This window comes from Chionomys nivalis, chromosome 9, assembly GCF_950005125.1.
Source record: "Chionomys nivalis chromosome 9, mChiNiv1.1, whole genome shotgun sequence".
Lineage (NCBI taxonomy): Eukaryota > Metazoa > Chordata > Mammalia > Rodentia > Cricetidae > Chionomys > Chionomys nivalis.
Window position 1 is genome coordinate 11478682 of NC_080094.1, and position 27158 is coordinate 11505839.

At 51.0% G+C, this 27158-nt stretch overlaps 1 protein-coding gene across 1 annotated transcript in view; it reads left to right on the forward strand.

Annotated features, from left to right (window-relative positions):
• The window catches only part of Kcnb1 (potassium voltage-gated channel subfamily B member 1), an 89502-nt gene extending 74948 nt beyond the window's left edge, over positions 1-14554 (forward strand). Inside the window, exon 3 of the mRNA XM_057780786.1 lies at positions 4346-14554. Within this exon, the coding sequence (XP_057636769.1) occupies positions 4346-6352 (2007 nt within the window). The 3' untranslated portion in view covers positions 6353-14554. The remainder of the gene's footprint in view (positions 1-4345) is intronic.
• Positions 14555-27158: the final 12604 nt, after the last annotated feature.

Consider the following 27158-nt stretch of genomic DNA (forward strand, 5'->3'; position numbering starts at 1 on the left):
CCTTTGGTGGGTTTTACCTCAGCCTTGCAGTGATGGCAGCCTGCCAAGGTAGGAAACCAGGCACAGAGGACTTAACTAACATTAGGAAGTTCCCCAGGCGTGAGGGTGGCTCTGACTCTAAGGGCTTTGGTGGAAGAACCCAACCTTGTCAGTGAGATTAGGGACACTTGGGTTGCCTGGACACACGTGTGCTGATGGCGTCAGCGTAGGCACACGGAGGCTGGGACCTGGGCTCCCCACTCCCATCACAGCAGACCTCTCCCAGGGGTGAGTGCCCCTCCCTCCCACCACAGCAGAACCCCCAGGAGTAAATGCCCCTCTCTGGGACTAAGGCTCAGAGACCTTGCCTCTGATGCACAGGGACTCAGCCTTGGAGCAACAAACTGTGGATGCACAATAGCCAGGTCAGTAGTCACCCCTGTCAAAGGCCTTCTCTGTGCGGAGTCTGCCCAGAGCTCTTGGGCTGGAAATGGGAACATGCTTCCCCTGCCAGCCACTGAGCAAAGAGAATCTCCCAGCTCTTAAAGGGACAGACCCCCAACATCCGTTCCAGAGATGGGAGCAGGTGCCAGGAGGATTCGGCCTAAGGCCTGTGCTATACTGTCCAACCTCAAGACCACTGTGTCCCTAGCCTGGACTAGCGATGTCACAGATTCCTACTCTGGGGCGACCATTGACCTGTCCCAGAGTTTTACACACTCAGCACTGTTGACCTGGATGATACTCTCTGTTCCTAGGGGCCATTGTGGGGTAATGGTCTTGGCTTCTGCCTCTCTGATGCCAGTCACACGCCTCTCATGGGCCATAGCAACCAGATATTTCCGAAAAATTGCTAAGTGTCCCCTAGGGAAAGACCCCCTAGGAAGTAGCCTTGTTGTACAAACAAGGACACTGCCAGCGCTCCAGGCCAAGGGTGGCAGAGCTGGGCACAGCTGCTCTTGGGGAGTGGTGACATATTTATCTTGGCTGTTTAATACATCTGTCATTAGGCAGGCAAAACGGGAAGGTTTGCGTGCCATTTTGTAGAATGTGGCTGTAATTAAGAAGGTACGTGTGAGTTTTTCACAGAGGAGTGCAGGTAACGGGAACACGCAGAGTTTGGCGTCAGGCTGAGAGAAACAGGCTTTGTTTGGGCGTCCTGATGTGCCAACAGCTGCAGAAAAGTCAAGTCATGGGAAGAGGGTGACACCCCATCTGTGGCCCGTTGCTCAGGTTCACAGCACAGCAAAGAGGGGCAGGTGAGCTCCTGCTCCTCCCTTGGCCAGTGTGTGCCAATCCTCTGCCAGTCTCAGGCACTCAGCTTGTTGATGCCACGCCCTGAACTGCAGCAGGGTACGCAGAGAAGACTGAGGGTCAGTCCTCTTCCCCAGCACTTACAGATTATGGGCAGCAATGGGCACATCTGCACGTGCACGTGCGTGCGCGCGCACACAGACACAAACACACAGAGACACGCATAAACATGCACTTACACATACATACACACACACTCAGACACACATACACATGCATAAACATACACTTACACATACATACACACACCCACACACGACTGGAACGAGATGTCAGTATAGATCTCAAGATGGAGCAGCCCTTGTATCTAGGGAAAGCAGGGATGATGTCAGAGAAGGGAAGGGGACCACACAGGCCTGCTTTCCATTTGCTATTTTGTTTCAGGAGAGTAAGAGGTTGGTTGGTTTTATTTTATGTATTGATGTGTGTGTGTGTGTGTGTGTGTGTGGGAGAGAGAGAGAAAGAGAGAGAGAGAGAGAGAGAGAGAGAGAGAGAGAGAGAGAGAGAGAGAGAGAGAAAGAGCAGGGTCTCATATAACCCAAGTTGACCTCAAATTCACTACGTGGCCAGGAATGACCTTGAACTCCTGCCCCTCCTGCCCCAGCTCCAGGATGCTGGGATTCTGGGTGTTCACAATCGTGCTAGGCCAACACTCTGACCATGAAGTGCCCACCCTGACCTCCTCTCTGATCTTTTCTGGCTTCTCAACTACAGCTTAGTGGAGGCACCTGTGACCATTTAGTTCTCCCCCTCCCCCAAGCCATTCTCTTCCTGGATCCCTGAGCATAGATTCCCCAGGGTGAGCTGACTGGGCCTGAATTTTCTGTCTACCACAAATTCAGTCAGCAACAGGCAAGAATATAAACCTGTGAGCCACCCCATCCTCAGGCAGAGGGACAGGTGGCCAATGAGAAGATGCAGGCATTGTGACAGACAGGCTAAGGGTTTCAGCTTTGCATTGAGAAGTCTGGGAAATGTATTAAGTGGAAATTAATGTCTCTAGAGTTATATTTTTATAGAAAGACTCCCGAAGTCATTCATTATATCTACTCGCAGATGGATTCATTATTCAAGCCTCTTCTTTTGGGCAATCCCTCTTCTACTCTGTGTGTGTGTGTGTGTGTGTGTGTGTGTGTGTGTGTGTGTGTGTGTAAGAGAGAGAGAGTGCTCATGTGCCACAGTGTGTGTGTGGAGGTCAGAGGACAGCTTCATGGAGTCTGTTCTCTCTTTCCACCCTTATGTGGGTGCCAGGAATCAAACTCAGGTCTCCAGACTTGTGGGGCCTTTGCCCACTTTCCTGTCAACAGTCCTTGAGCTCTCTTCCCGACCTGGGGACTGTATGGTAAAGCAGAAGACCGAGGCCCCAAAGTTCATACTCCCCTCCAATCCTTAGACACATCTAGGACATCTGTGCCCGTAGGAAAATGAGCTGCAAGATCTTGGGTTTTCTGTTGTTATCAAATGATCCTTAGCATTCTTCTGACATTTATATTTCTTATTTTTAGTTATGTGTAGGTGTATCTGAGTCTGTGGGTATATGTACATGAGGGCATTGCTATCAGGTGTGTGTGTATGTGTGTGTGTGTGTGGTGTGTATCTGTGTGTGGTGGGTATATCTGCATGAGGGCATTGTTATCATCAGAGGCCATGGCATCAGATCCCCTGGAACTAGAGTTACAGATGGTTAGAATAATGAGACTCAAACTCAGATCCTCTGGAAAAACAAGTACGCTAAACCACTGAGCTGTTCCGTCACCTACCCACCCCTGGTCATGTGACTTTCAACATGCTCTCATGCTGAGGAATCAGAGGGACTTGGGTCCAAATCCTGGCTCTGCCATATACTATATTTTGTAATTTTATTCATTTATTTTATGTGTTTGGGTGTTTTGCTTACATGTATGTCTGTGCACATGCACATGTGTGCAGTACTCACAGAGCCCAGAAGAGGGCACTGGTTCTCCCTAAAAAAGGAGTTACAGACAGTTACAAACACTGGGAATGGAACCCCCATCCTCTAGAAGAGCAGCCAGTGCTCTTAACCACTGAGCCATCTCCTCAGCCCCTCATGTGTCAAGTCTCACAGTTCAGCAGAGCTAGATGGGGTCTCATAAACTCCAGGCTGGCCCTGAATTCCTGACCCTCACAAGTGCTGGGCTTACAAGAGCGTCTCTCCACGTCTGGGTTCAGTGGAGTGAATAACACTTAATAGGGCTGATGTTAGTGCGGTGAGATAGGGCTGTCTTGCTGGTATTACCCATCATCCCAGGGCTCGGGACGCAGAGACAGGAATTCTGGAAGGGAGAAGCCCCAGTAACAAGGTAACAAGTGGGACCCTGTCAGCAAAAACAAGCAAGAATCTAAGGTCAGCCATAGAAAGTGCTTGGCTCCGTACTCAGCCCTGGACACCGACACTGCACCCCAGAACTATGCCCACAGTCACCCTCGGCCCCCTGACATTCTTATAAATCGCACTGCATTGAGAGGCAGCCATGTTCATTCCGTCTCGTTTTTGTCCAGGCTGCTCCCACCGCAAAGCTGCAAGGTAGCAACACGATGCACCAGCCAACACTTTGACTCTCTGAGTTTTTACCTTGAAATTGTTTTCATTTTCTAGCCTCAGTTTTCATATCTATGTCATAAATGGGTTTGCAGAAATTGTCTTTTTAAAGTCGGTCAACCACGAAGTAACTGGTGAGATATGAAGACGCCCTCGAAGGCTGCAGTGACCATGTGTGAAGGTCACGCTTTGCTGGGCGCTGACAGAGCCCTCTCCTCTCCTCTCCTCTCCTCTCCTCTCCTCTCCTCTCCTCTCCTCTCCTCTCCTCTCCTCTCCTCTCCTCTCCTCTCCTCTCCTCTCCTCATAGGGAGTTGCTGGGTGCTGACTGAGCCCTCTCTTCTCTTCTCTTCTCTCCCCTCCCCACAGGGAGTTTCTGGGTGCTGACTGAGCCCTCTCCCCTCCCCACAGGGAGTTTCTGGGTTCTGACCGAGCCCTCTCCCCTCCCCACAGGGAGTTTCTGGGTGCTGACCGAGCCCTCTCCTCTCCCTGCAGATCCTGGCCATCATCTCCATCATGTTCATTGTCCTCTCCACCATCGCCCTGTCTCTCAACACACTGCCCGAGCTACAGAGCCTGGACGAGTTTGGCCAGAGCACGGATAACCCACAGCTGGCGCACGTGGAAGCGGTATGCATTGCATGGTTCACCATGGAGTACTTGCTGAGGTTCCTGTCCTCTCCCAAGAAATGGAAGTTTTTTAAGGGCCCTCTCAATGCCATTGACTTATTGGCCATCCTGCCCTACTATGTCACCATCTTCCTCACGGAATCCAACAAGAGTGTGCTGCAGTTCCAGAATGTGCGCCGTGTGGTCCAGATCTTCCGCATCATGCGCATCCTTCGCATCCTGAAGCTGGCCCGCCACTCCACCGGCCTCCAGTCCCTGGGGTTCACACTGCGCAGGAGCTACAACGAGCTGGGCTTGCTCATCCTCTTTCTTGCCATGGGCATCATGATCTTCTCCAGCTTGGTCTTCTTTGCCGAGAAGGATGAGGATGACACCAAGTTCAAAAGCATCCCTGCCTCTTTCTGGTGGGCCACTATCACCATGACAACCGTTGGGTATGGAGACATCTATCCTAAGACTCTTCTGGGGAAAATCGTGGGCGGCCTCTGCTGCATCGCTGGGGTCCTGGTGATCGCCCTTCCCATTCCCATCATCGTCAATAACTTCTCAGAATTCTACAAGGAGCAGAAGCGGCAGGAGAAAGCCATCAAGCGGAGAGAGGCTCTGGAGAGAGCCAAGAGGAATGGCAGCATTGTGTCCATGAACATGAAGGATGCCTTCGCCCGGAGCATCGAGATGATGGACATCGTGGTGGAGAAAAACGGAGAGAGCATGGCTAAGAAGGACAAAGTGCAGGATAACCACCTGTCTCCCAACAAGTGGAAATGGACCAAGAGGGCACTATCTGAGACCAGCTCAAGCAAGTCCTTTGAAACCAAGGAGCAGGGGTCCCCGGAGAAGGCCAGATCGTCTTCTAGTCCTCAGCACCTGAATGTCCAGCAGTTGGAAGACATGTACAATAAGATGGCCAAGACGCAGTCCCAACCCATCCTCAATACCAAGGAGATGGCGCCGCAGAGTATGCCGAAGGAGGAGCTGGAGATGGAAAGTATGCCCAGCCCCGTGGCCCCTCTGCCCACACGCACAGAAGGCGTTATCGACATGCGGAGCATGTCCAGCATTGACAGCTTCATCAGCTGTGCCACGGACTTCCCTGAAGCCACCAGATTTTCCCACAGTCCTCTGGCTTCCCTCCCCAGCAAGGCTGGGGGCAGCACAGCTCCAGAGGTAGGCTGGCGGGGGGCTCTGGGTGCCAGTGGTGGGAGACTCATTGAGGCCAACCCCACTCCTGAGGCCAGCCGCTCTGGCTTCCTCCTTGACAGTCCCAGGAGTTCTATGAAGACCAACAACCCCATGAAGCTCCGAGCGCTCAAGGTCAACTTCATGGAGGGCGATCCCAGCCCGCTGCTGCCCTCTCTGGGGATGTACCACGACCCTCTTAGGAACAGGGGGGGTGCAGCAGCTGCGGTCGCAGGACTGGAGTGCGCCTCACTCTTAGACAAGCCTGTGCTGAGCCCAGAGTCCTCCATCTACACCACAGCAAGTGCCAGGACACCCCCTCTCTCCCCCGAGAAACACACAGCAATAGCATTCAACTTTGAGGCGGGCGTCCACCAGTACATAGACACGGACACAGATGATGAGGGACAGCCGCTCTACAGCGTGGACTCCAGTCCTCCCAAGAGTATCCACGGGAGCACCAGCCCCAAGTTCAGCATCGGAACTAGAACGGAGAAGAATCATTTCGAAAGCTCCCCCTTGCCCACCTCCCCTAAGTTCCTAAGGCCGAACTGTGTCTACTCCTCAGAAGGGTTGACTGGGAAAGGCCCCGGAGCTCAAGAGAAGTGCAAGCTGGAGAACCACACCTCCCCCGACGTACACATGCTGCCTGGGGGAGGAGCACACGGGAGCACTCGGGATCAGAGCATCTGAGCTGCCCACCACAGAGGGGAGTTTGCAGGAGAAATCAAGGAGGGGGATGCTTGGCTTGCTGCCGCTGAGTTCTACATGACCTCAGAGACACAAGGCCCCCCGCAGAGCTCCAACAACAGGAGAGACCCCGAGAGCCATGACAGGTCTATGGGACACATAACCAGCCGAGCCACGGGAACCATACCTCCTAACAGCACCTTCCCGAGATGAAATGATCAGCGCTCACAGCCACTAAGACCTAGCCTAGGCCACCCACTTCCTAGTTCCCTCTTGAGGCTCTCCCAACCTCTGAGTGCGCCATCTCCATCTCTGGTGGCTTCAGCTGGATGAGGTCATTGGAGCAAGGGGCTGCTAGCGAAAGAGTGGGTTGACCAAGTAGTACTGGCGTTGCCTAGCCACCTCCAAGAACACCTGCCCTCCGTGGCAAGGCCGTGCTGTTAGAAGGGTACAGGGGACACTTTGATCATGAGGAATCCTCTCCTCCATCGGCCATGGTCCCAGCGCATAACCCGTAACCAGGCAAGCGGCTTGAATGAGTCAGTATTCTGTGGCGCCCAGGGCTTTATTCTAGGACGCTGTCAGGGTGAGCTGACAATTCAGACTCCATTCTTTCTGCCCACCTGGCAACCGAGGAAGGGTTCAGACGGTTGGCATGCAGCCAGGGGGAAGAACCAGACCACCGCTTTTAGGGCCTGTCACAGGAATGAGCGTTCCAGACAGCACTAGCTTGAACTCAAAAGATAGGTGAGCGCCAAATATGCAAACAAGATAGATTATTCAAAGAGACTGTGTGGCTGAAGAACGGCAGTAAAAAATAATAAATTTCATTTTCTACATGAAAAAAAAAGAAAAAGAAAAAAAAAAACAGAGCCCTCCCTGAACTGCCCTGTGCAGGCTTCTGACGACTTTTCGTTGTGGCGGGGAACATAGGAACATACCTACTATGAGAGAAGTTCTTTTTTTGTTTTGTTTTGTTTTTGTTCTTTTGTTTGTTTCCTGTGGTATTCAAACTAAAAAATAATAATAAGTTAATAAAAAGCACTTTATGTTTTTCTAATCTAGGTTCTACCAGGGACAGTGTCAAGATCTTGCACTTTAAAACAAGCACTATTTCCCATGGGCCGCATGGTGGCCCTGCACTTGGGGTGTTACTCGTGCCCCTTTCTGGCCACACTGGTTCTCACTGTCACCGCATTAGAGTCCGGGGCTCCTCCATGGCCCCTCAGGATCACCCCTCATCTCTCATGGGTCAGAAGGGGTCCTCAGCCCTCGGGGCAGGGCTCTCTTAAAATCCCGTGTGAAAGAGACACACATGTCTCAGAAGGGCGCAGCAACTGGGGGTTGGGTATTGTACTGTTCTTTCTTGTCAACCAGCCATTGTGTGTTCTGTGTCTCTGTCTGTCCTGGAAGCCCGACGCTCCTTCCCGCAGTCATCTAGGCAGACGGCACAGCCAAAAGCAATAAGTACCCGTGTGTATCCCTAGAGGTTCTGACGTACTTCCTGGTGTCAGTCTTCCTGTCCTAGCGTGTTGACCTGGCGTTGTCCTGCCTACTTGTAACCCAGTGACACCAGTCTGCACAATGCTGTAGCTATGGCTTGTCTATCAGTAAAGATGGTGTTATCGGTCAGCCTGTCGGTAGTACATGGAGCAATGTGGTTTTCTTACTATAGCGGTAGTGGATAATGTCCCAAAGGCTGTAGTGTCCTCCTTTCTGTCCTCAAAACAGTGACAGGCGTGTGTCTTCCTGATGGAGCAATGACATGGTATTGATCACCTGTCCTCAGTATAGTTTATGGCTGGTCTGCCCAACAGTTCAATGGCATGATCCACCCATCAGCACACTTACATCCCAATGTTCTGCCTCCTGTTCCCATGACTGAGGTCAGGCCACCTGTCACAGGTAGAACGCTCAAGGGTTATTACATCAACCTTAAACAAAGTGTCTTCTACAGTTTGTGACAGTTCTCAGCATCTCGGGGGACCAGGGTGCTCTCCCTCTGGAGGGTGCATTTGCTGTGGTTGGAGAAGACCGAGACATCAACTGTCTCGCAGGCCTCAGAGCTTTCTCAAAACAGAAGCGAAGGGGTAGACAGTGAAGGTCACCCTGTCCAGCAGTGCCCTGGAGACAGGCTCTGGAGTCCCCCTGCTGAGCTCGGCCTGGTGCTGGGGGCCTGTTGCTGTGACCATGGGGCCATTCCGCTCACCATCGCTCATGTCTCTTCTTTGTTTTTCCATCACCCTAGATGTCACCCAGCAGCACAAATGTGAAAATTCAGGGAAAACAAAACAAATGCTTTTTGATAAAAAGTAAATAGTTGTGATTTCCGATTCAGATATTTTTAGAGCTATCTGTAAAAACTCCTACTGATGATAGAGTCTATTTTACATATCAGGAAGTAAACATGTCTTAACATAGCCATATATAGCCAGAAGGAAGTTACCGCCCCCTTCTTCAAATCAAGGCATTTCATTTGTTGGTTAAGCCGAAGGCAGGTGTACAGAAGAGAAATGACTTCTTTCTTTTTAAGAAACACTTGGTGCGACTTCTCCTTGTAACCAAAGGCCCCTTCTGCCTTGTGTCGTGCAGGACCTGGCTGTCCCTTCCTCCTGCGTTTTGTCTGACCTTAAAGTAGCATTTTACAGAGTCAGTGAAGGAGGAATTCAGAGTACCCCTTCCCAGCTGAATAAACAGAGTCCGACCGAGTTCCTATAGAAATTCATCAACTCAGAGTAAACTATGCGTAAATGTTTTCTGCTTTGTTTTGGATTTTGCTGGTTTGTTTTGTTGTTGTTGTTTCTGTTCTTCCCCACTCACGTGTGTGTGTGCCGTGGGATACAGCTTTTCCTCCCCATGTGACTCAAGTCAGTACTGTGAACTTTCCTACCAGCCCTCCGCCTGCTAAAAAGGAACCGAGTTTCATTCCGCACACACCCAACATGGGTACCTGCGTTTACATGCACTGGGGAAGCTGGAGAAGGGTCACCAAGATGATGTTGAATCTGACAGATGGTTCTCAGTCATGAAAAGGTGTGGAGGCAGAGGCCCCTGAACTTGGTGGTCCATTTCCGCCTGTCCTGAGCCAACCGGAGCAAAGGAAGTGAGGTGCCCTGAATAACACCAAGGGCTGGAGGTGGAGATTCAGTTATGGTCCAGTTGTGAAGCCAACAGGACTGTCAAGAACCCAGCGGAACTCGAGTTCCAGCGTCCATCCCATTATCAGAAAAGGCATAGGGCAGCTGTGCGCACCCAGAGGGGAGGACAGATCAGTCCTCTCCACCCTTCCACCATTGATGCCCCCAAAACAACAGGTCTCAGACTGCAGATTTCTCTCTGGGGTTCCATCTTAAGTACATTGAGAGGAGAAAGAGAGAAAGACGAGAACGGTGGTCATCGAGGAGAGAGGAAATACCCGAATCATGAGGAAGCCATCCTTGACCCACTCTGCTCCCTCCCAACAGTTGAGCCTTGCCTCTGGTCCACCTCCTCTGTGTTCCACAGTTGCAGCCTCATCTTGGTCCCTTCTCCTGAGAAGATCCACGTTTTTAAGAAGGAAGAAAAGAAACCACACAAGACACAACAGCATCCTCGTCTATACAACTGTAATGTACTGTCGACTTTTGTAATTATTATGCATTTGTCTGGCTCTGGTCATGGCTGGAATGTATCTAGTCCATGAGCAAGGGCATATTTAAAATTCATCACAGACGAGGATCCCTAAAGCCAGGTTCCTCTATATAACTAGAGAGACAGATAGATATAGATACAGAAATATCTCTTCCTTATTTCTCTGCCAACTTTTCTCAAGGAAAGAAACCACAGGTTGCGCTGAATCAAAGATTGCACAGGCGAGCTTCTAGAGCATGCTTCTTCGGAGATGTGCTTTGTGCCTGAGTAGCTGAGAAGTTGGCAGAAGAATGAGGGGGACTCCCAGGTCGCCAGAAGGACATTGGAACACTCCAGCCCCAGGCATTTCCTAACCTATTACTGTTTCTATGACAACACTCAAATGCTTTCATGTCACCAGGCCAGGGCCACCCAAACCAGCCCTGGGCACACCTGGAAATAAGAGTTACCTCTGCATTTTCTGTTGCCATTGTTTCTGGCTCTAGAAGCATCTGTATCCTAGGATGTCCACACATCTCAGAGTAGTCTATTTTTTTTGTTCAGATAAAATATATATATAATATGTATTTTTAGTATATTTATAATAGGACAATTTAGTCTAATTTCTTTTGTAACAGTAATATTTGGGGGTTTTATCGTTGCTCATTTGCATAGCTGGTCTTTTCTGCTCCCCATTATTCCTTCCCACTGTCCCTTGGGCTGTTTTTTTCTTTTCTTCTGTTGGATTCTGGTTGTCTGGAGGTGAGGAAAGACTGGCGTTTGACATCCTAGAAGACTGAGTTCCTGGCCCCCCAGTGGGGAGGGGGGCATTGTGTCTTTCTTCATTAGGTCTGTGTCCCCCTGGCTGTCACTCTTAAGAATCCAGGTGTTCAGGAACAAGCCAGGTGAAACAGAGGTGTAGTTGGGACCTGGGTTGCCAGGAGCTCAGGCCTTACCCTCCCAGGATCTTAAAGGACCGAGCTTTCTGGTTCCCCAAAATACTGGAACCAAGACCCTCCTGCAAGCAAACTTGCTTCCGGCAATCACTGAGCTCTGGAACACTCCTGAGTCCCTCTTGGCCAGGCCGTCCCCATCTCCGCCATCCTGCTTCCTTCCCAGGGCCACCAGCTGGATGCAGGGACCATGTGCAGGCTCTGGCAAACCTCAGAGAATGAATGTGCTGCGTCTCTGATTCATTTCTCACAGTCTTACCAAAAACCAGTGACCAGACAGCCTTCTAGCCAAAAACTGAGGCGTGGCAGCCCAAAGCTGCGATCGTCCTGCCCAGTCCTTCCCAGCAGCGCCAAGTGTGAAATTTGGGGCAAGGGCCTCAGTATTTTTCCAGCTTCTGCTTTTCCAAACCTCTAGTCCTTGGTCAGTTCTGAACATTCATATGTGAGGCGATTTTGAGCCTGGGGGCAGGTGATGGGCAGACACCACGTGGAATCATGAGGTTCTTCCATCAGTCACCTACTTGGGACAGCAAAGAAAGCCAACCAGACTGCCTCCTGTGCTCAACAGGTCACCTGCTTGCCTCCCCTTCACCAGCATCAGAGATTTGGGTCGAGCCAGGACCTTCTCCATCTCAAACAGTGATGACATCCCCAACTGAAAGAACCCCAAGAGGATGCTAACCCAAACACAATTCATTATCCTGGTGGTTGGATTTTCTTTTCTTCCCTTTGGTTTTGTTCTGTTTTGTGGTCTTTGGAATCTAACTAGGGCCTTGGCTGTGTCGGACAAGCGCCTGACCCCTGAGCTATATCCAGTTCGTTCCTGAATGTATTATTTTGGAATGTGATTCTAATCAATTTCCCCAACCCTAAAATTCCTGGTAGTCTGGTTTGTTCCAGAGCCAAATAAAACAGACAAGATTTTGTGTTTGTGAGTGTGTGCGTGTGTGTGTGTGTGTGTAACTTTTGCATAAGAACAAAATTAAAAAGTACTGTCCTGTTATTTCCCAGGTTTCCTACCCGGATAAGTAAACACTGGCTGTCTTCCCAAGAAAGAGGGGGTATGCTAATATCCTCTTTCCTTGCGGTAGAATTTCTCTAGAAATTTCCAAACGGCAATTTGAATGGAATTTGGAAGGGGCTGTTAGTCAAGTGAGCTCTCCTCTCCACGTCTAGCCCTACCTCTGTCCTCCTCAGCCAAGGTACTGAAGAAATCTAAAAGCTAATAGGAGAACATGGGCAGGGAGTTGGCCCAAGAGAGTAGCCACCTAATGTGAGTTGGTCAATTTCCACTCAAAGCCAGTGAGCACTTTCTCATAAGTCAGCTGATCTGCTCATGGAATGCAATGCATGCTGGGTAAGGAGCTCCTGACTATCCACTGTATTGCAGGTGTTCACAGGGAGTCTAGATAATACACAAATGGGCCCTGGCATAATCGCAAAATTGGACTGGAAATTCAAAGCAATTCTTTCTTGGGGTGTGTGTGTGTGTGTGTGTGTGTGTGTGTGTGTGTGCGCGGCGCGTGCTGCTGTCCATGGCCTTATGTGCACATGTCGGTATCTGCATAGGTGTCTTGAACATTCTGGACCCAGGTTCAGGCCACATAGACAAGGTCTTGGAGCACAGCTAGTGGGACCTAAGGTTATAGGATCAGGGCCATCCCAGGAGGCACCAAAACAAGAAGGTTGCAGCAGGGGACTCAACTCACAAGCCTGACCCTGTCAGTCACTCACCTGGCCCTTTCCCTGGCCAGCAAAGGGTCAGTCCACAGAGTCCTACCTGTGGTTGGTCACCGCATGGTGCTTCAGCCCCCTCCCCTAGATCCTGTGCCCACCAAAAAGACGCAGTGATCACCCCACAAGCCAGCCACCCACTGCCCAGGCAATCCCAAAAGACGCCATTTCAAAAAGGGCTTTTTGTTTCCCTGTTAAATAAAATATTGAACCTAGTCAAGATTTTCAAAGATCTCTACCCACAAAACAAATTCAGAAAAATAAAAAAGACTGAGGTAGCCGTAATTTCTGCTTTCAAGAAACAAAGCTCCAGCCGCTTCCAAGAAGAGAGGCTGCTCCCCACATCCATCCCCAAAGGACCTGCCTCCTGCCATTCACCTTCACTCAACACAGAGCTGGTGAGCTCTTCCTCGCTGGGCATGATGGGTAAGGAGGAGGCGGCATGTGAACTTCCAGGGAGTCCAAGCCCAGGTGGTCTCAGTGGTTTTGAAAGGCAAGGTAGACCAGTAGGCCGAGGTTGGCTGAATCACTTTCTTCTAAAACTGAATTAAACAGAAACCAGTTTCCAAAATCTCAGCCCACAGAGGTGTTGCCCAAGACACTCAGCTGCAGTTACAGTGCACTTGGGGGGAAAGTAAGGAATCCCCAATTCCGTCCCACTTAGATGTGCTCCAAGCCACACACACAGAGCTCACGCACTTCCTGCCTCCCTAGGCAAAGCTCTGGGTGGACAGGGTTGCACATAAGGGACCCTAAGGGTCTAGCTCAACTGCACAGCTCCCAGCCTCTGGGCTTCCCCGGGGCTGAGACTTCTGAGACCAGCAGCACCCAAGAGCCAGATTTTACTGCAAGGAGTACGGGGCTGGGGGGGGGAAGCTATCCTCTTTCTCTCTAGGTCCGTTCGGTTTGGGTCTAAGCTAAAGGTCAGGGAGCCCCCCTTTTCTACACCAGAAGCCTGTGGCACACAATGATCATCTGGCTTGTGTTTGGGGGAACATGGATGTGGGAGTGGGAAGTGGATGGGGGCGTAGTAAAAAGGAGCCTTACCTGGCTCCGGGATTGCTAACTGGGAAGAAAAGAGTGGGAGTTCCTTTCTCTCTGCACTGCCCCTGCTGATCCCATGTCTTCTATGACTGTGTCTGGAGTCACAGTAACGCACACATTTGAGGTTGGTAGCCTTGAACTGATAGGGGCCATGGTCTACTCAGAGCCTCTTGCCCTGAGACTGGCCAGCACCTGCTGCCTTCCTGCTTGTTCTACTTCAGTTCACAGGGAGGTCCCAGAGACCATGGTAGACATCCAGTAGTTCAAGCCAAGGGTCCAAGGTAGGTGGTGGTCTGGGACTTGACAAGGGCAGGAAGATGGGAGCCAGTATCTGTAACCAGATCTCATTTCCTGAGTTGTAAGAACCAATGGTCTCTCCTTTTAACTGAGCCCCAAAGGCTCGCTTACATTGACAAGCATGCCAATCCCATCAGCTCAGACCCTCTGCCCCTCCCAGGACCCTATAGCGTAAGGCTGGGGTTCTTCTGCCAGCAAAGCCATTCTGATTGCCCCACCCTCCAAGGGGGCCAAGCCAATCATATTAGCCATAATCCACCAGGGTCCTCAGCCACTTTTCTTCCGGTTGTGTTCATGGGTCCTGTTGAACCTTCACCAGTGGAAGGCTCTAGTCCTTCCTGTACATGTGACAATGTACATTGGTGTGCATGTGCTCATACATGCACATGAGTGTGCACACAAGAAAACCAATCAAATCCCAGTGTTGTCTTCTGCATGTGGTGAGATGGACTTGTGACCCTTGTGTGACCTCCGGCTGCTGTCCTGTCTTGTAAAAAAAACGTTCACATGTTTAAGAATTTCCAAGCAAATGGTCCCTTAATGAAGTCTGCAGCGTTCAATAAAAGATCCGGAGAAAACAAGCCTGGTGGTGTTTGGCTTATTCCTGGTGGGAGAGGGAGGAGGTTTGGGTGTAAGAAAGACTGAGGGTCTGAGAACCTAGAAGGTCCGTGCTGGGAGCTTCACTGTTCCCTGGAAGAAAGAGCATGAAAATGCAACTGACTTATCACCCCCGGTACACAAGCTCTTGGACTGTATCCGTGAATCAAAACCCAGAGCCACGTGGCTCTCATGTCTGCTCTACCTAGGCACCTTTTCCCCATGAAAATGCTTTCCCATAGATGAGGCAAGGTGGTGCCTGTCACCCAGCACTCCTGGGAGTGGAAGCCGGAGTTTCAGAGCTCCAGGCAACTGTGCTCCAGGAGACAGACCCAAAACAAAACAATAGCCAAAGATGGTAGCAGCGTTAACCCCCAGGGCCAAGAGGGTGGCAGGTGTGCAAAGCCATCTGATTCCAGGAATAAGGGAAACGGTGGGCATGGCCAGCTGGAGGACACATCCACCATGCTGTCCATCTGGTTCTTATCTCCTAGGGACGTAGGATAGCCCTGCCACATCTTACAAGAACCAGAAATAGGGAGCTGGCAAAACGCTCAGTGAGTAAAAGTACTTGCTGCCAAGCCTGGTGGCCGGAATTTGACCACTAGGCCCACATGGTGGAAGGAGAGTTGTCTTCTGACTTCATCTCTCCAGTCATGCTGTAGCATGACCCCCATCTCTCCTTTCTTCCCCCCTCTCTCTCACATACATACAAATAGGTAAGTAAATAATAATGATGAAAAGGAATCAGAAAGCTGTATATTTTACAAGAGATGTCAGCTTTTAAGTGTTGATGATGATGAATTCTAGTTCTTTTACATGTACTGGCCAGAGGTACGTGTACAGGCCAGCCACACCACTGGCTGGCCACAGCCACAGCCACAGAGAGCCACAAGCTGACCACAGCCACAGGCCAGTCACAGCCAGAGGCTAACCACAGCCACAGACTGACCACAGTCTTTGTCCAGACACAGCTTATAGGTTGAACAGAACTATGGACCAGAAACAGCCACCAGTGTTAGGCTCTCTGCCCTGAGTACCAAGATCGAGACTATCCATTTGTTTCCAGTCGCGATGGACCAGATTACCCCAGTGCCTAGCAACTTGGAGCACCTGCTTTCCTGTGCGTTTTATGGTCCTGAAAGTCAGGAGCAGCTGCACGGGGTGACGAAAGTCACAGTGCCTCAACTGCAGACATCTTCTCCCCTGGGACTGGAAGCTGAGCTCAGAAGCCTCTCCACCTAGCTGGCGATGTGGTTCCATCTGTAGAGTGCTGGCCTCGCATGCAGATTCTATCCCCATCATTCCACAGACTAGGTATGATGGCACACACTGCATCCCAGCATCCTGGGATGCCAAGAGTACCCTCCGCAGTTACATCTCCAGCTGAGGATTTGGTGGGGGCGAGGTGAAGAATGGGAGGGAAGGCAAAATTACCTCCAGTTGAGGCCCACTAGAAAAGGATCAAACATCAAAGTCAAAATATCCCTCCTGCCTCAGGCCTCCATCTCCGGATGCAATCCTTGTCTACAGCTCTAGTCCTTCATGGAGAGGGTCATGACACATACCTGTGCTTGCGCACACACAAACATACGGGGGTGGCCAGCCCTCCCTGCCCCTCACATTCTCACTGGGTACATTGTGGGACTCATCCCATAAGAGACTCAAGAGTCCTCCCACAAGGCTGTGTAATGGTGTTTTCCTATAGCCAGGCATTGTAGCTGCTCTGACCTTCCTGTGTAACAAGCAATGCTGAAGTAAATGGCGGGTGGGTGCGTCCTCTGGGCTCAGCTTTCCAGAACTGGGATCTGCCTTCCACTTCAACACCACCTCCCCAGCCACACCGCCCATGGCTTGATGACTTCAGCTCCCCCAGGCTCCTCCATTCTGCCCTGCTTCTCTTCCAGACTCTCCTTAGCACAGTGGCCAGAGGGTTTCCTGTCAAGCTGTCAATCTGGGCATGTCACCGTGTCCTCGGAAAGCTCCCAAGGCCCCCAATCACATGTGGCACAAAGCCAAAGTCTTTGGTAAGTCCTGCCAGGCCCTCATCTCCTGCCCCTGCACTCACCGAGAGCCTCCTGTTCTATCATCTCCTTCCTGCTTCTCAGACATGTCCACCTCACTCACCAAATGCTGCTACCCTGTTTCCCCCCCAGAGGGCACTTCTGCCCTCTGTGTCTCCTGTCTTCTCCCTCCTTCCCTGCCAAACACACCAGCTCTCTGTCAGTTTTCTGGTCCATGAAGTACATGTCTACCTCAGGGCCTTTGCTCTGGCTGTCCCTTCTGCATGGGAGAATGTTTCCAGGCGAGCCATATGAATCTCAGAGTCTGAGGACCTGGAGGGGCCATGCTGGTAGCTTCACTTTGCTTAAAAGAGGGAAGGCCTGAAAATGTGACTGGCCTATCGCCCTGGCTTCTTTCAGGTGTCAACTTGTCAATAACCCTTTGATCTGACAACACATGCATACACATACGTGCACACACTTGCACACACACACACCGTGCCTTCTCAGTATAACATCCATCACCTCCTAACATGTTCAGTTTTTTCCAGGGATTTATTTCATTTTCTAATTGCATGTAGATGTGTGCATTTGTGCGTGGTATGGGCACATGAACCAGATCCCCTGGAGCAACGTATGCAGACATTTGTGGACTACCCTATGATGCACGTGGAGTCTGGGAATCAATCAGGTCCTTGTTGAGAGCAGTATTCGCTGTTAAGCTCCCTGACTGTTCCTTCTTAGGAGTAAAGTCCAGTATAGCATAAGGAATAAAACAGACAGACCAGAGAGTGGCATTGAAGCCAGCATTACGTCACTCAGAATTAGGAATTCTCATTGATTTGATGTGCGTGTGTGTGTGTGTGTGTGTGTGAGAGAGAGAGAGAGACAGAGAGAGAGACAGAGAGAGAGAGAGAGACAGAGAGAGAGAGAGGCGCAATGGGGTGGAAACCATCCCTCTTCCTGCAACTCAAGGTTAAAAGTATCTGAGAAATGTAGTCTGGCATGGCGGCACACACCTTCAGTCCCAGCACTCGGGAAGCAGAGGCAGGGGGATCTCTGAGTCTGAGGCCAGCCTGGTCTACAGAGAGAGTTCCAGGACAACCCTGTCTCAAAAACAGAACAGAGCAAAATCTAAGAAATGACAGCATGGGGTCAAAGGGCCCAATTTAGTCCTAGCCAGCCCACAGATATCTGGAAGCAGTTTGTCCCTCTCTGAGACGCCACCAGGGTCTGACCCCTGTCCCTCTTCCTGCATTTTCCCAAGAACACACTTAAGTCCTCCATAATGAAGGTCCCATTGTCATGACTGCCTAGCCTCCCTTCTCAGTCCAGGAGTGGGAACGCCCATGCCCACGGCATGAGCTCAGGGCCTGTTTAGAGACCGGGTTCTCCAGTCAGCTCCTGGCCTCCAGCAGCTATCTGGAGAGCATTTGTGCAGAGTCAGCTTGCTGAGCCTGGAGCTGCCTGGGGCTGATTAAAAGTGTCCTCCCGTCCCCCGCTCCCCTGCCGCCATGAGGAAGCAGGGCCTGGCAGGCTTGCCTATGTTCTTTCTGTGTGCACCTGCATGCCGTTCTCATTCAGGTCCAGCTGCTGACAGGCCGGGAGAGGAACCCCGGAATGGCAAAAGGCTCCCAAGACTGGTAGGGGAAGACTCGGGCTATATAGATATGAGGTAAAGGACCAAATGACCAAATCCCATTGTCTGACTCTCGGGCAATGACCCCTGTGCCAGGCAGCCAGGGCTGTTGAAGGGGAGCGGTGGGCTATGGGAAGATTCCCAACCTCAGTTCAACCCTGTGATTCAAGATAACTGAAGGGATGGATGAGGGAAAGGGTGGGGGTAGAAGACAGGAGGGGCCGGGGAACTGCCTACCGCTCTGTCCTCACAGTGAGCAGCAATGGCTGGAACTAGGCCAGGCGAGGAGTCCCTTCATCCTGACTTGCAGCCTCCAACCGGAGGCAACTGCTCCCCTGCCAGCGTGAGTACCGCCTGGATGGCTCGGAGGGCAACCACCACCATCCATCCTTGACTGGGCTCCCCTCGAGGCAGACTCTAGGCCCCATTAATATAAATGAGGGCCTCTGCTGACTCAATTTCCGAATGAGTGCAGACAGTCAAGATCCCTATTCCAGGAAATGTGGAATTTACATAATGAAAATTAAAAGAGAAACTTGGGAGCGACTCCTTAAGTGCTGCCTGGATAGGAGTGCCAGGGCCTGGCGTCTGGCAGAAGATGGATGAAGGTGTCGCCAAGGGCTGCTGGGAGCCCTGACTCCCTCCTTCCCTCAGAAACAGAGCCATGATAACAGCTCCCATTCATCACCCCTTACCAGGCCCTTTCTGAGAACCCCACTTCTACCCCTGTGGGCAGGCAACACCATGCCATCATTTGCAGGTAGGGAAACTGAGGCTTGTATTGGAGGAGCACCTGCTGAGGTCACACAACAAGACCATGTAGACACACATACACACACACACACACACACACACGTCATTGATTGAAACAGCAGATATCTCCCGCTGGAACGGCTTTAAGGAAAACATGAAATCAGAGAGGCAGGCAGAGTCCTGGCATGCAATCAGCCTGCCCCTTGTCTGTTTGTTTATTGCTCATGGTGCTGGAGACGGAACCCGGGGCCTTGTGTGTGTTGGCAATGCTCTGCCCCTGAGCCACATCCCAGTCCCTGGGTTGTTTTGGTTTGGTTTAGGTGTTTGATTTGATTTAGTTTGGGTTCCTATTTCTGGTTTTGTTTTGAAGCAGGGTCCCATGTAGCCAAGGCAGACCTCAAACTCATCATATAGCTTGAATTCTTGATCTTCCTGCCTCCACTTCCAAGGGCGATGATTCCAGGCAGGAGCTACAACACCTTCCTCAAAGTCTTGCCTTTTGTTTGTTTTGGTTGTAGCATGGGTAATAAAAATCCATAGACACATACTCAGGTTCAATCTGAAAATCGGAAGAGTAAAGCAGCCAGGCTTCTAGAGAGCTTTTACCTCTTTGAAGTCTTCAGAAAGAAACAGAAAGTTGTTGTCTCGTCCTATCTTATATTCCTCTCTAGTGCTGGGATGAAGGCGTGCACCACCACAGCCCAGACTCTATGGCTAACTGTGGCTGCTGGGATTGAAGGCGTGCACCACCACAGCCCAGACTCTATGGCTAACTGTGGCTGCTGGGATTGAAGGCGTGCACCACCACAGCCCAGACTCTATGGCTAACTGTGGCTGCTGGGATTGAAGGCGTGCACCACCACAGCCCAGACTCTATGGCTAACTGTAGCTGCTGGGATTGAAGGCGTGCACCACCACAGCCCAGACTCTATGGCTAACTGTGGCTGCTGGGATTAAAGGTGTGTGCCGCCACTGCCTCGCCTGTATGGATGACTAGTGTGGCTGCTTTATTTATTAAGCTACAAATGAAATATCACTACATTTGGTCTTTTTAGGGTTTTTTGTTTTGTTTTGTTTTGAGACAGGGTTTCTCTGTGTATCCCTGGCTATATACTAGAACTAGTTTTGTAGACCCAGCTGGCCTCAAACTCAGAGATCCTCCTGCCTCTGCCTCCTGAGCCCTGTGATTAAAGGCGTGCGCCACCACAGCTGGGCTAAATCTTGTCTAAGGGAACAGAATATGCTCAGACGTGTGGATTGTAGTCACATGCTGATGTGCTCAGGCACTGGAAGCAGGCACGCCTCCCTCCCAGTACTCGACCTGTGTAACAAGAGTGGTGTGTCTGCCTCTGATCCATGAGCAAATGCAGCGAAGACCCAGCGAATCCAGATCACTGATGTCAATGCCACTTTCAGAATCATCAGTGCCAGCACGGAAACCTTTGGGGAATGAGGCACCAACACCAGCCGAGAGTGTAATATTTAGCATGCATGAAGCTCTGGCTTGTATCCCCTGCATGTCTGGAATCCCAGCACTGGGAGGATGGAAACAGGACGCTCAGACGTTCAGGGTCATCCTCAATTACATAGCAAGTTCAAGGCCAGCCGGAGCGTCAGAGGACCCTGTCTTCAGGAGCTGCAGAGATGGATCAGTAGTTCGAAACACTGAGCGCTCTTCTGGAGGTTCAGGGTTTGATTCTCAGCACCCACATCAAGTGGCTCACACCTGCTTCTAACTCCAGTTCCAGGGCAGCTGGTGTTCTCTGACTTGAGAGGGTACCTGCACACATGTGGAGCACATGAACTCACACCACACACACACACACATATACATATATAAAAACCGATAATGGAGATGAGCCATTGGCATCGGCATGACAGTTCCTGCTGTGGAGCACATGAACTCACACAAGCGCGCACACACATAAATATATAAAAACTGATAATAGAGATGAGCCATTGGCATCCCGCATCATGGCTCCTGCATGGAAACAGTGCCTGGCAGGGCCTGGACTGACAACACCACTTCTGCTGTCACAGTGAAGTCGGCCATCAGAAGACTGAAGGAGCTGAAGGACCAATAGAAATGCTACCATTTGAAACTTGCCTAGCCTGCAATAAATGAGTTCATTAACATTAAAATCATTTTATATTGTTTTTTAATTTTATGTATTTTTAGGTGCATGGGTGGTTTGCCTGCATAAATGTCTGTGCACCCCAAGTATGCCTGTGGAAGTCAGAGAAGGGCATCAGATCCCCTGGAACTGGAGTTACAGATGAGTGCTGGGAATTGAACCTGGGTCCTCTGGAAGAACAGCCAGTGCTCTTAATTTCCCCAGTTCTGTTTTTTGTGTTTTATTTGTTGGTTTGTGACAGGGTCTCAAGTTGCCCAGGCTGGCTTCAAACTCAATATGTAGTTAAGAATGACCTTGAGATCCTAGCCCCCCTGTCTCTGCCACCCAAGTGCTAGGATTAGACATGCTTCTCCATACCCAACAGCTTAAATGTCCATATATGTGCATTTGCATACCAGCAACATCCAAAAGATCCCAAATACACACAGGTGGGGAGGGGGTTCGCAGGCGTGTCTGGCTGCTCACTTGCAGATGCACTCAGGGCACTGTGTTGTCTGGATTCAGGAAGTCCCCCTGCATTGTAAGCTGTGTGACACCCCTGAGTCACAAGTATAGACATATATATTTTACTACCCATGTGTCAACCCATAGCCACCATGTGCCATATGATGTCACACACGCAGATGGCTCCACAGTTAACAGTACATTCTTTTGTAGAGGAGCCACATTATTGATATGGCGCCCTCTTCTGGTCCCTGTGGGCACTGCACTCACGTGCACAAACCCACACACAGACACAGTAACATGCAATTAAAAATAAAAGAAATCTTCTTTAAACTGCATGTGGTAGTGTCTACCTTTAATCCCAGCACTTGGGAAGTAGAGGCAGGTGGATCTCTGTGAGTTCAAGGCCAGCCTGATCTACAGAGCGAGTTCCAGGACAGCCAGAACTACATAGAAAGACTGCCTCAAAAAAAAAAAAAAAAAAAAAAGAAAAAGAAAAGAAAAAAAAAAGAAAAAGAAAAGAAAAGAAAAATGTTCTTTTTTGTTGTTGTTTTTCGAGACAGGGTTTCTCTGTGGTTTTGGAGCCTGTCCTGGAACTAGTTCTTGTAGACCAGGCTGGCCTTGAACTCACAGAGATCCGCCTGCCTCTGCCTCCCAAGTGTTGGGATTAAAGGTGTGCGTGCGCCACCACTGCCCGGCCAAAAATCTTCATCTTTAAGGGAAAAACAATGCAGCTTTAAGCTCATGTTCCTGCCTCCAGCCCTTCACACTTACCATTCCCTCTGCCTGGAAGGAGGTGGGAATTTCTTGCTCCAAATAACTGGTAACTTTCTCCTTCACCTCCTGTAAACTTGGAACAACACCCACTTGCTCAGGGGAGTCTCCCCTCACACACTGGCATCCCTACCATGGTCTAAAATCTCTGCACTCATCAGCACCCCTAAGTGTAGCTGTCACCCCAGCCGCTTTCCTCACCTGAATGCGGTCCGACATGGTATGATACGGACTCTCCCTTCAGTCACTTTTAATGTCTACCTACCTGGACAGGGCTTTTGGCTGACTTTACTCATTGCGTGCCAGCCTCTGAGGTCCTGCCAGGCACACAGTAGGTGTTCAGTTGATAGTTGTTGAAAGAATAAGAGAAATTGGGGTGAGAGCACCCCACAACCCCTAGTAGGAAGATAGCTTCAAAGCAAATGCAAGTCCATCTCAAGAAGTAAAGAACAACGCCAGAGGAGGCGTCTCAGCTAGAAAGTACCTGCTGTACAAGCGTGAGGACCCGAGTTCGAATCTCCAGCATCCACATAAGAAAGCCTGTGTAAATCCAATGCTAGGGAAGCAGACAAGAGGATCCCAAGGAAGCTTGAACGCCAATCAGTGAGCCCAGTGAGAGGCTCTGCCTCACAAATGAAGGTGGAGGCCAAGGGCAGCGGCTCTGTGGTTAGGAGCACCGGCTGCTCTTGCAGATGACCTGGGTTTGACTCCCAGTACCCACATGGTGGCTCACCACCATTTGCAACTCTGGTTACAGGGGATGATGCCCACTTCTGGCCTCTGTGCATGCGGTACACACATACATGTAGGCAAAAACATTCATAAACATAAAATAGATAAACCTAATTACACACACACACACACACACGTACGCCCACCCCTACATAAAGAACTGAAGAATAGAGTGAGGCATGGTAATACCGACCTGTAACATCAAGTACTCCAGAGGTCGAGGCAGGAGGATGGAGAGTTTAAGGTCAGCCTGAGTTGCTTAGTGAAATTCTGCCTCCAAAAATAAAAATAAAATAAGCACAGGAGACACAATGCAAACTGCATTCCAGTGCCATGGTGTCCCCACATGAGCCATCCGTGTTTTATGTGTGAGGGGACTAAGGGACGGAGAGGTTAAGTCACCTGCTCAAGGAGCAGTCAAGCTGACATCGAGGTACCCTGGCTCCACACAGACCTGCCCCAACATGCATGCATGCACGCACACACACGCGCGCGCACACACACACACACACCATGTGGCAACACCAGGTTTTTCCAGCTCTAGGAGAACTGAAAAATGAGAATATCCTGCATCACAATGGGTGCTTGGGCCCCCTCTTCTGCCAGCACCCCTCCCAGTTCCTCACATCACAGTCTTGCAGCAAATCTGCGTCCTTGGTGACGCAGGAAGCTGTGGGCTGACCGGTTGTCAAGGCCACTTCCTCTCTACTTGCTGAGTCTAGTAGAAGGGAGAGGAAAAAGAACACAAGCCTGGTACCTGTTTGGGATCAGACAGGCTTTACAAAACACCTAGCTCTTGTCCCTCACTCCCCACAGGCCCGGGAGCCAAGCCCCTGACTCTTACCCGTCACCCTCACGCAGTGTTATGAGAAATCTTGTGCCCAGGAGCTGACTGAACCTTACTGCTAGATGAAGAAACCGGGGCTCCATTGTCCCTTGCTCAGTTAAAGAGCACTAGGCTGGTGACCTGGGTCATGGGAATTGGGGCTGGTAGAGTAAGGCCAGTTGGTTCTTGCCGATACCGGCGAGAGCAACCAGGGACGTAACCAGGGAAGAAAGGGAGAGTGAGAAAACAGAGGCGAGCTGAGGCCTCCAGGTCTGCTTCCCAGCCCCGGGCTGCACTCAGGTGTCTGCCGAGACGGCCTGGAATTTGGGGAGGCCACGCCCCGGAGAGAAGCCTGTGGCGTCTTTGAATTGTGGTGCCAAATGCCCGGGCCTGGCTGCTCTCCGGCGATCCAATTACTAAATGCGGCAGCGCTGATTCCTGAAAAAATGTCTTTCCTATTATGTAACGCGGCCGTGACAAACGCCTAGCAGATGGTGCCGTGACAGGCTTCCCGCAAGTCTATCTTTCCAAATGAATGTATGGGCATTTAAATGAGCCCAAGAATGCAGAAGGGACGGGCCACTTGGGGGGCTGCCAGGCTTCCACCTCAACATTTGGGGGATGTCCGTGGCCTAGGCCGGGTTGAGTTCACTGTAAGCATTGGTCAGGATACACCTGGTTTGGACCCCCTGGGCAGACACCATGGGCCGCCCTAAAGCTGGAAAAGGAGGCACCTCCACATTCTTTATGTCAACATTTCCACCACCACCCCCAAACTTTTACATTGTCTTCGAGAACGTGGCCATCTCTCCCTGCATCCCAGAGGGAAGCGGTTTTAGTCACAAACTGTGTCAGCTGCTGGCAGCCAGCTCGTGTCCCCCCCCCCCAGCCTTTCGTGCTCAGGAATGAGATCATACCATTTGGAGGCGATTATAGCTAAAGAATGCTAGGGATGTGCGAAGCCCTCCTCAGAATCCTCCTTCCTCATCACACTCATCACAGGCTGTTCCCTGTGGGCTGGGCAGAGACTGGAGGCCAGGTGTAGGCCCCAAGCGCATCCCCAGAGTCCCCTGAAAGCCACACAGTCCCAGCCCCCAGCTCAGATCTGCCGCCCTGGGCTGCCAGGCTGCTGGATTTTCATGGTAATCTGACCTTCCCAGTTTAGAGCTCTGAACTGTCTCTGTTCTGATGGGGAAACTGAGGCCCAGGGAAAGGAGGCACTCTTCTCCGTATCATGTGCACATGTGATGGGCAGATTGGGTGGCAGCCCTTCCGCTGCCCATAAAGACGCCATTGCCTGGAACCTGTCTGTCCATCCACCTTTGCCTCCGCCTCTGGTTTCAGGACCCTGAGTTCCTACTGACAGGTCGTGTGGTTCTGTCCCCTCCTGCGTGTCAAGGGCACACACCTGGCTCAGTCCTAACCAATCAGAGCAGCACATTCCTCCCCCTACCCCACTGGTTCAGGAAGCTGAAGCAATAACGCTGGGGCCTTCACTTTTGCCCTCATCCTGTGCTTTCCACTGGAAGGAACGAGACCTAGGGCTGCTGGCAGCCACCTCTGCCACCACCAGGATGTGACCGCCATCACTGCTGGCCCTCCAGCCCCAGCCCCTGACCCCAGACTGGCACACAGGTGCAGAAGGGATGCCCATGTGGTGACTCACTGCCAGAGCAGGAACAGCCGTGGGTCCCGACTCAGGATCAAGTAGCAGCAACTCAAAGCACTTCCTGACCAGCCAAGGACAGCTGGACATGCCCCTCGCTATCATCTCAGGCGACCCGACAGAACCTTGACCCCCACCCCACTCCCACCAGAGGCCCTGAACTGGGGCTGTGATGTGAGGGGGCTCAACAGAGGTCCAGGGCAGAGTATGCAGTAGGTGAGCCCCAGAGTGAAACCCCACAAACATCTCACTAAGTCAGAGAAGCCAGTCAGAAAAGGTCAAATGTCATGATTCCATTTATTTGTTTGGTTTCTTTGTTTCTTGAAACAGGATTTTCTGTGTAGCCCAGGCTGTCCGGGAACTCACTCTGTAGACCAGGCTGGTCTTGAACTCACAGAGATCCTCCTGCCTCTGCCTCCCGAGTGCTGGGATTAAAGTCGTGCGCCACCACTGCGCAACATATGGTTCCATTTTTGCAAAATGGCTGGAATTGGAAGATTTGTCATTTAAGAATGACGGGGTCAGAGATCTGAGGGAGGGTGATTCCAACAGGGACAGGGTTTCTTTTGGGAGCGAAGCTGTTTCACAATGGTGTTCTTGTGGTTTGAATAAGAACATCCCCCAAAGAGCCAGGCAGTGGTGGCACACGCCTTTAATTCCAGCACTTGGAGGTGGAAACAGGTGGATCTCTGTGAGTTCGAGGTCAGCCTGGTCTACAGAGCGAGTTCCAGGACAGCCGGAGCTACATGAAGAAACTGTCTTGAAAAAAAAAAAAAAGGCCCCCAAAGACTCCTATATTTGATGGTTTGGTGAAAATGTTTAGGAAGGATTAGGAGGTGTGACCTTGTTGGGGAAGGTGTCACTAGATGTTGGGAGCTATGAACCCCCAAATCCTGAATTTCTTGTAAACAACTTGTTTTCCTCTGCTCAGAGACAGCTTGCAAGCTGCTCTGAGCACGAGACCCTCAGGAGTTCCTGATGGCAGGGAAGTGGTTTCTGGTGGGTTTGTCTGGGGCGTGGCTATCAGTTAAGGATCCCTATATAAGCGACTCTGGTACACAATAAAGGGGACATTCCTGTTTCGAGGATAATTCGCGTCTCTGTCTGTATGTCTTTGTGTGCTTCAACCTCCAGCCCCTTGCCCGGTTCATGAACTGTATGGCAGCGCATAGAGCGCGGATGGGCGTGGTGCACTGCAACCAGAGTCGGCTTTGAGATTTCAAAAGCCCCTGCTGGGCCCTGTCTGTCTCTCTCTCTCCTCTCTGCTGCCTGCAGATAATACATAAGCTCTCAATTATTGCTCCAGTGCTGCCCTGCTCCCTGCCATGATGGTCGTGGACTCGCCCTCTGAAACTGTAAGCCAGCCCCCATCAAATGCTTTCTTTTATAAATTGCCTTGTGTCTCTTCACAGCAACAGTGACTAATGTAGTTCCAGTGGTGGTTACAGAGTTGGTTGGTATGCAGGGAGGGCTACGTGGTGCTAGTTCCTGGGTGAGCAGCGTGGTACGTGCCTGCGTGAGATCTCAGTGAGACTGACACCACGCCACTGACTCCCAAGAACAGCTCTCTTGCTGTCTGCAGCCTCTCGTGGCTTTGTGGTCC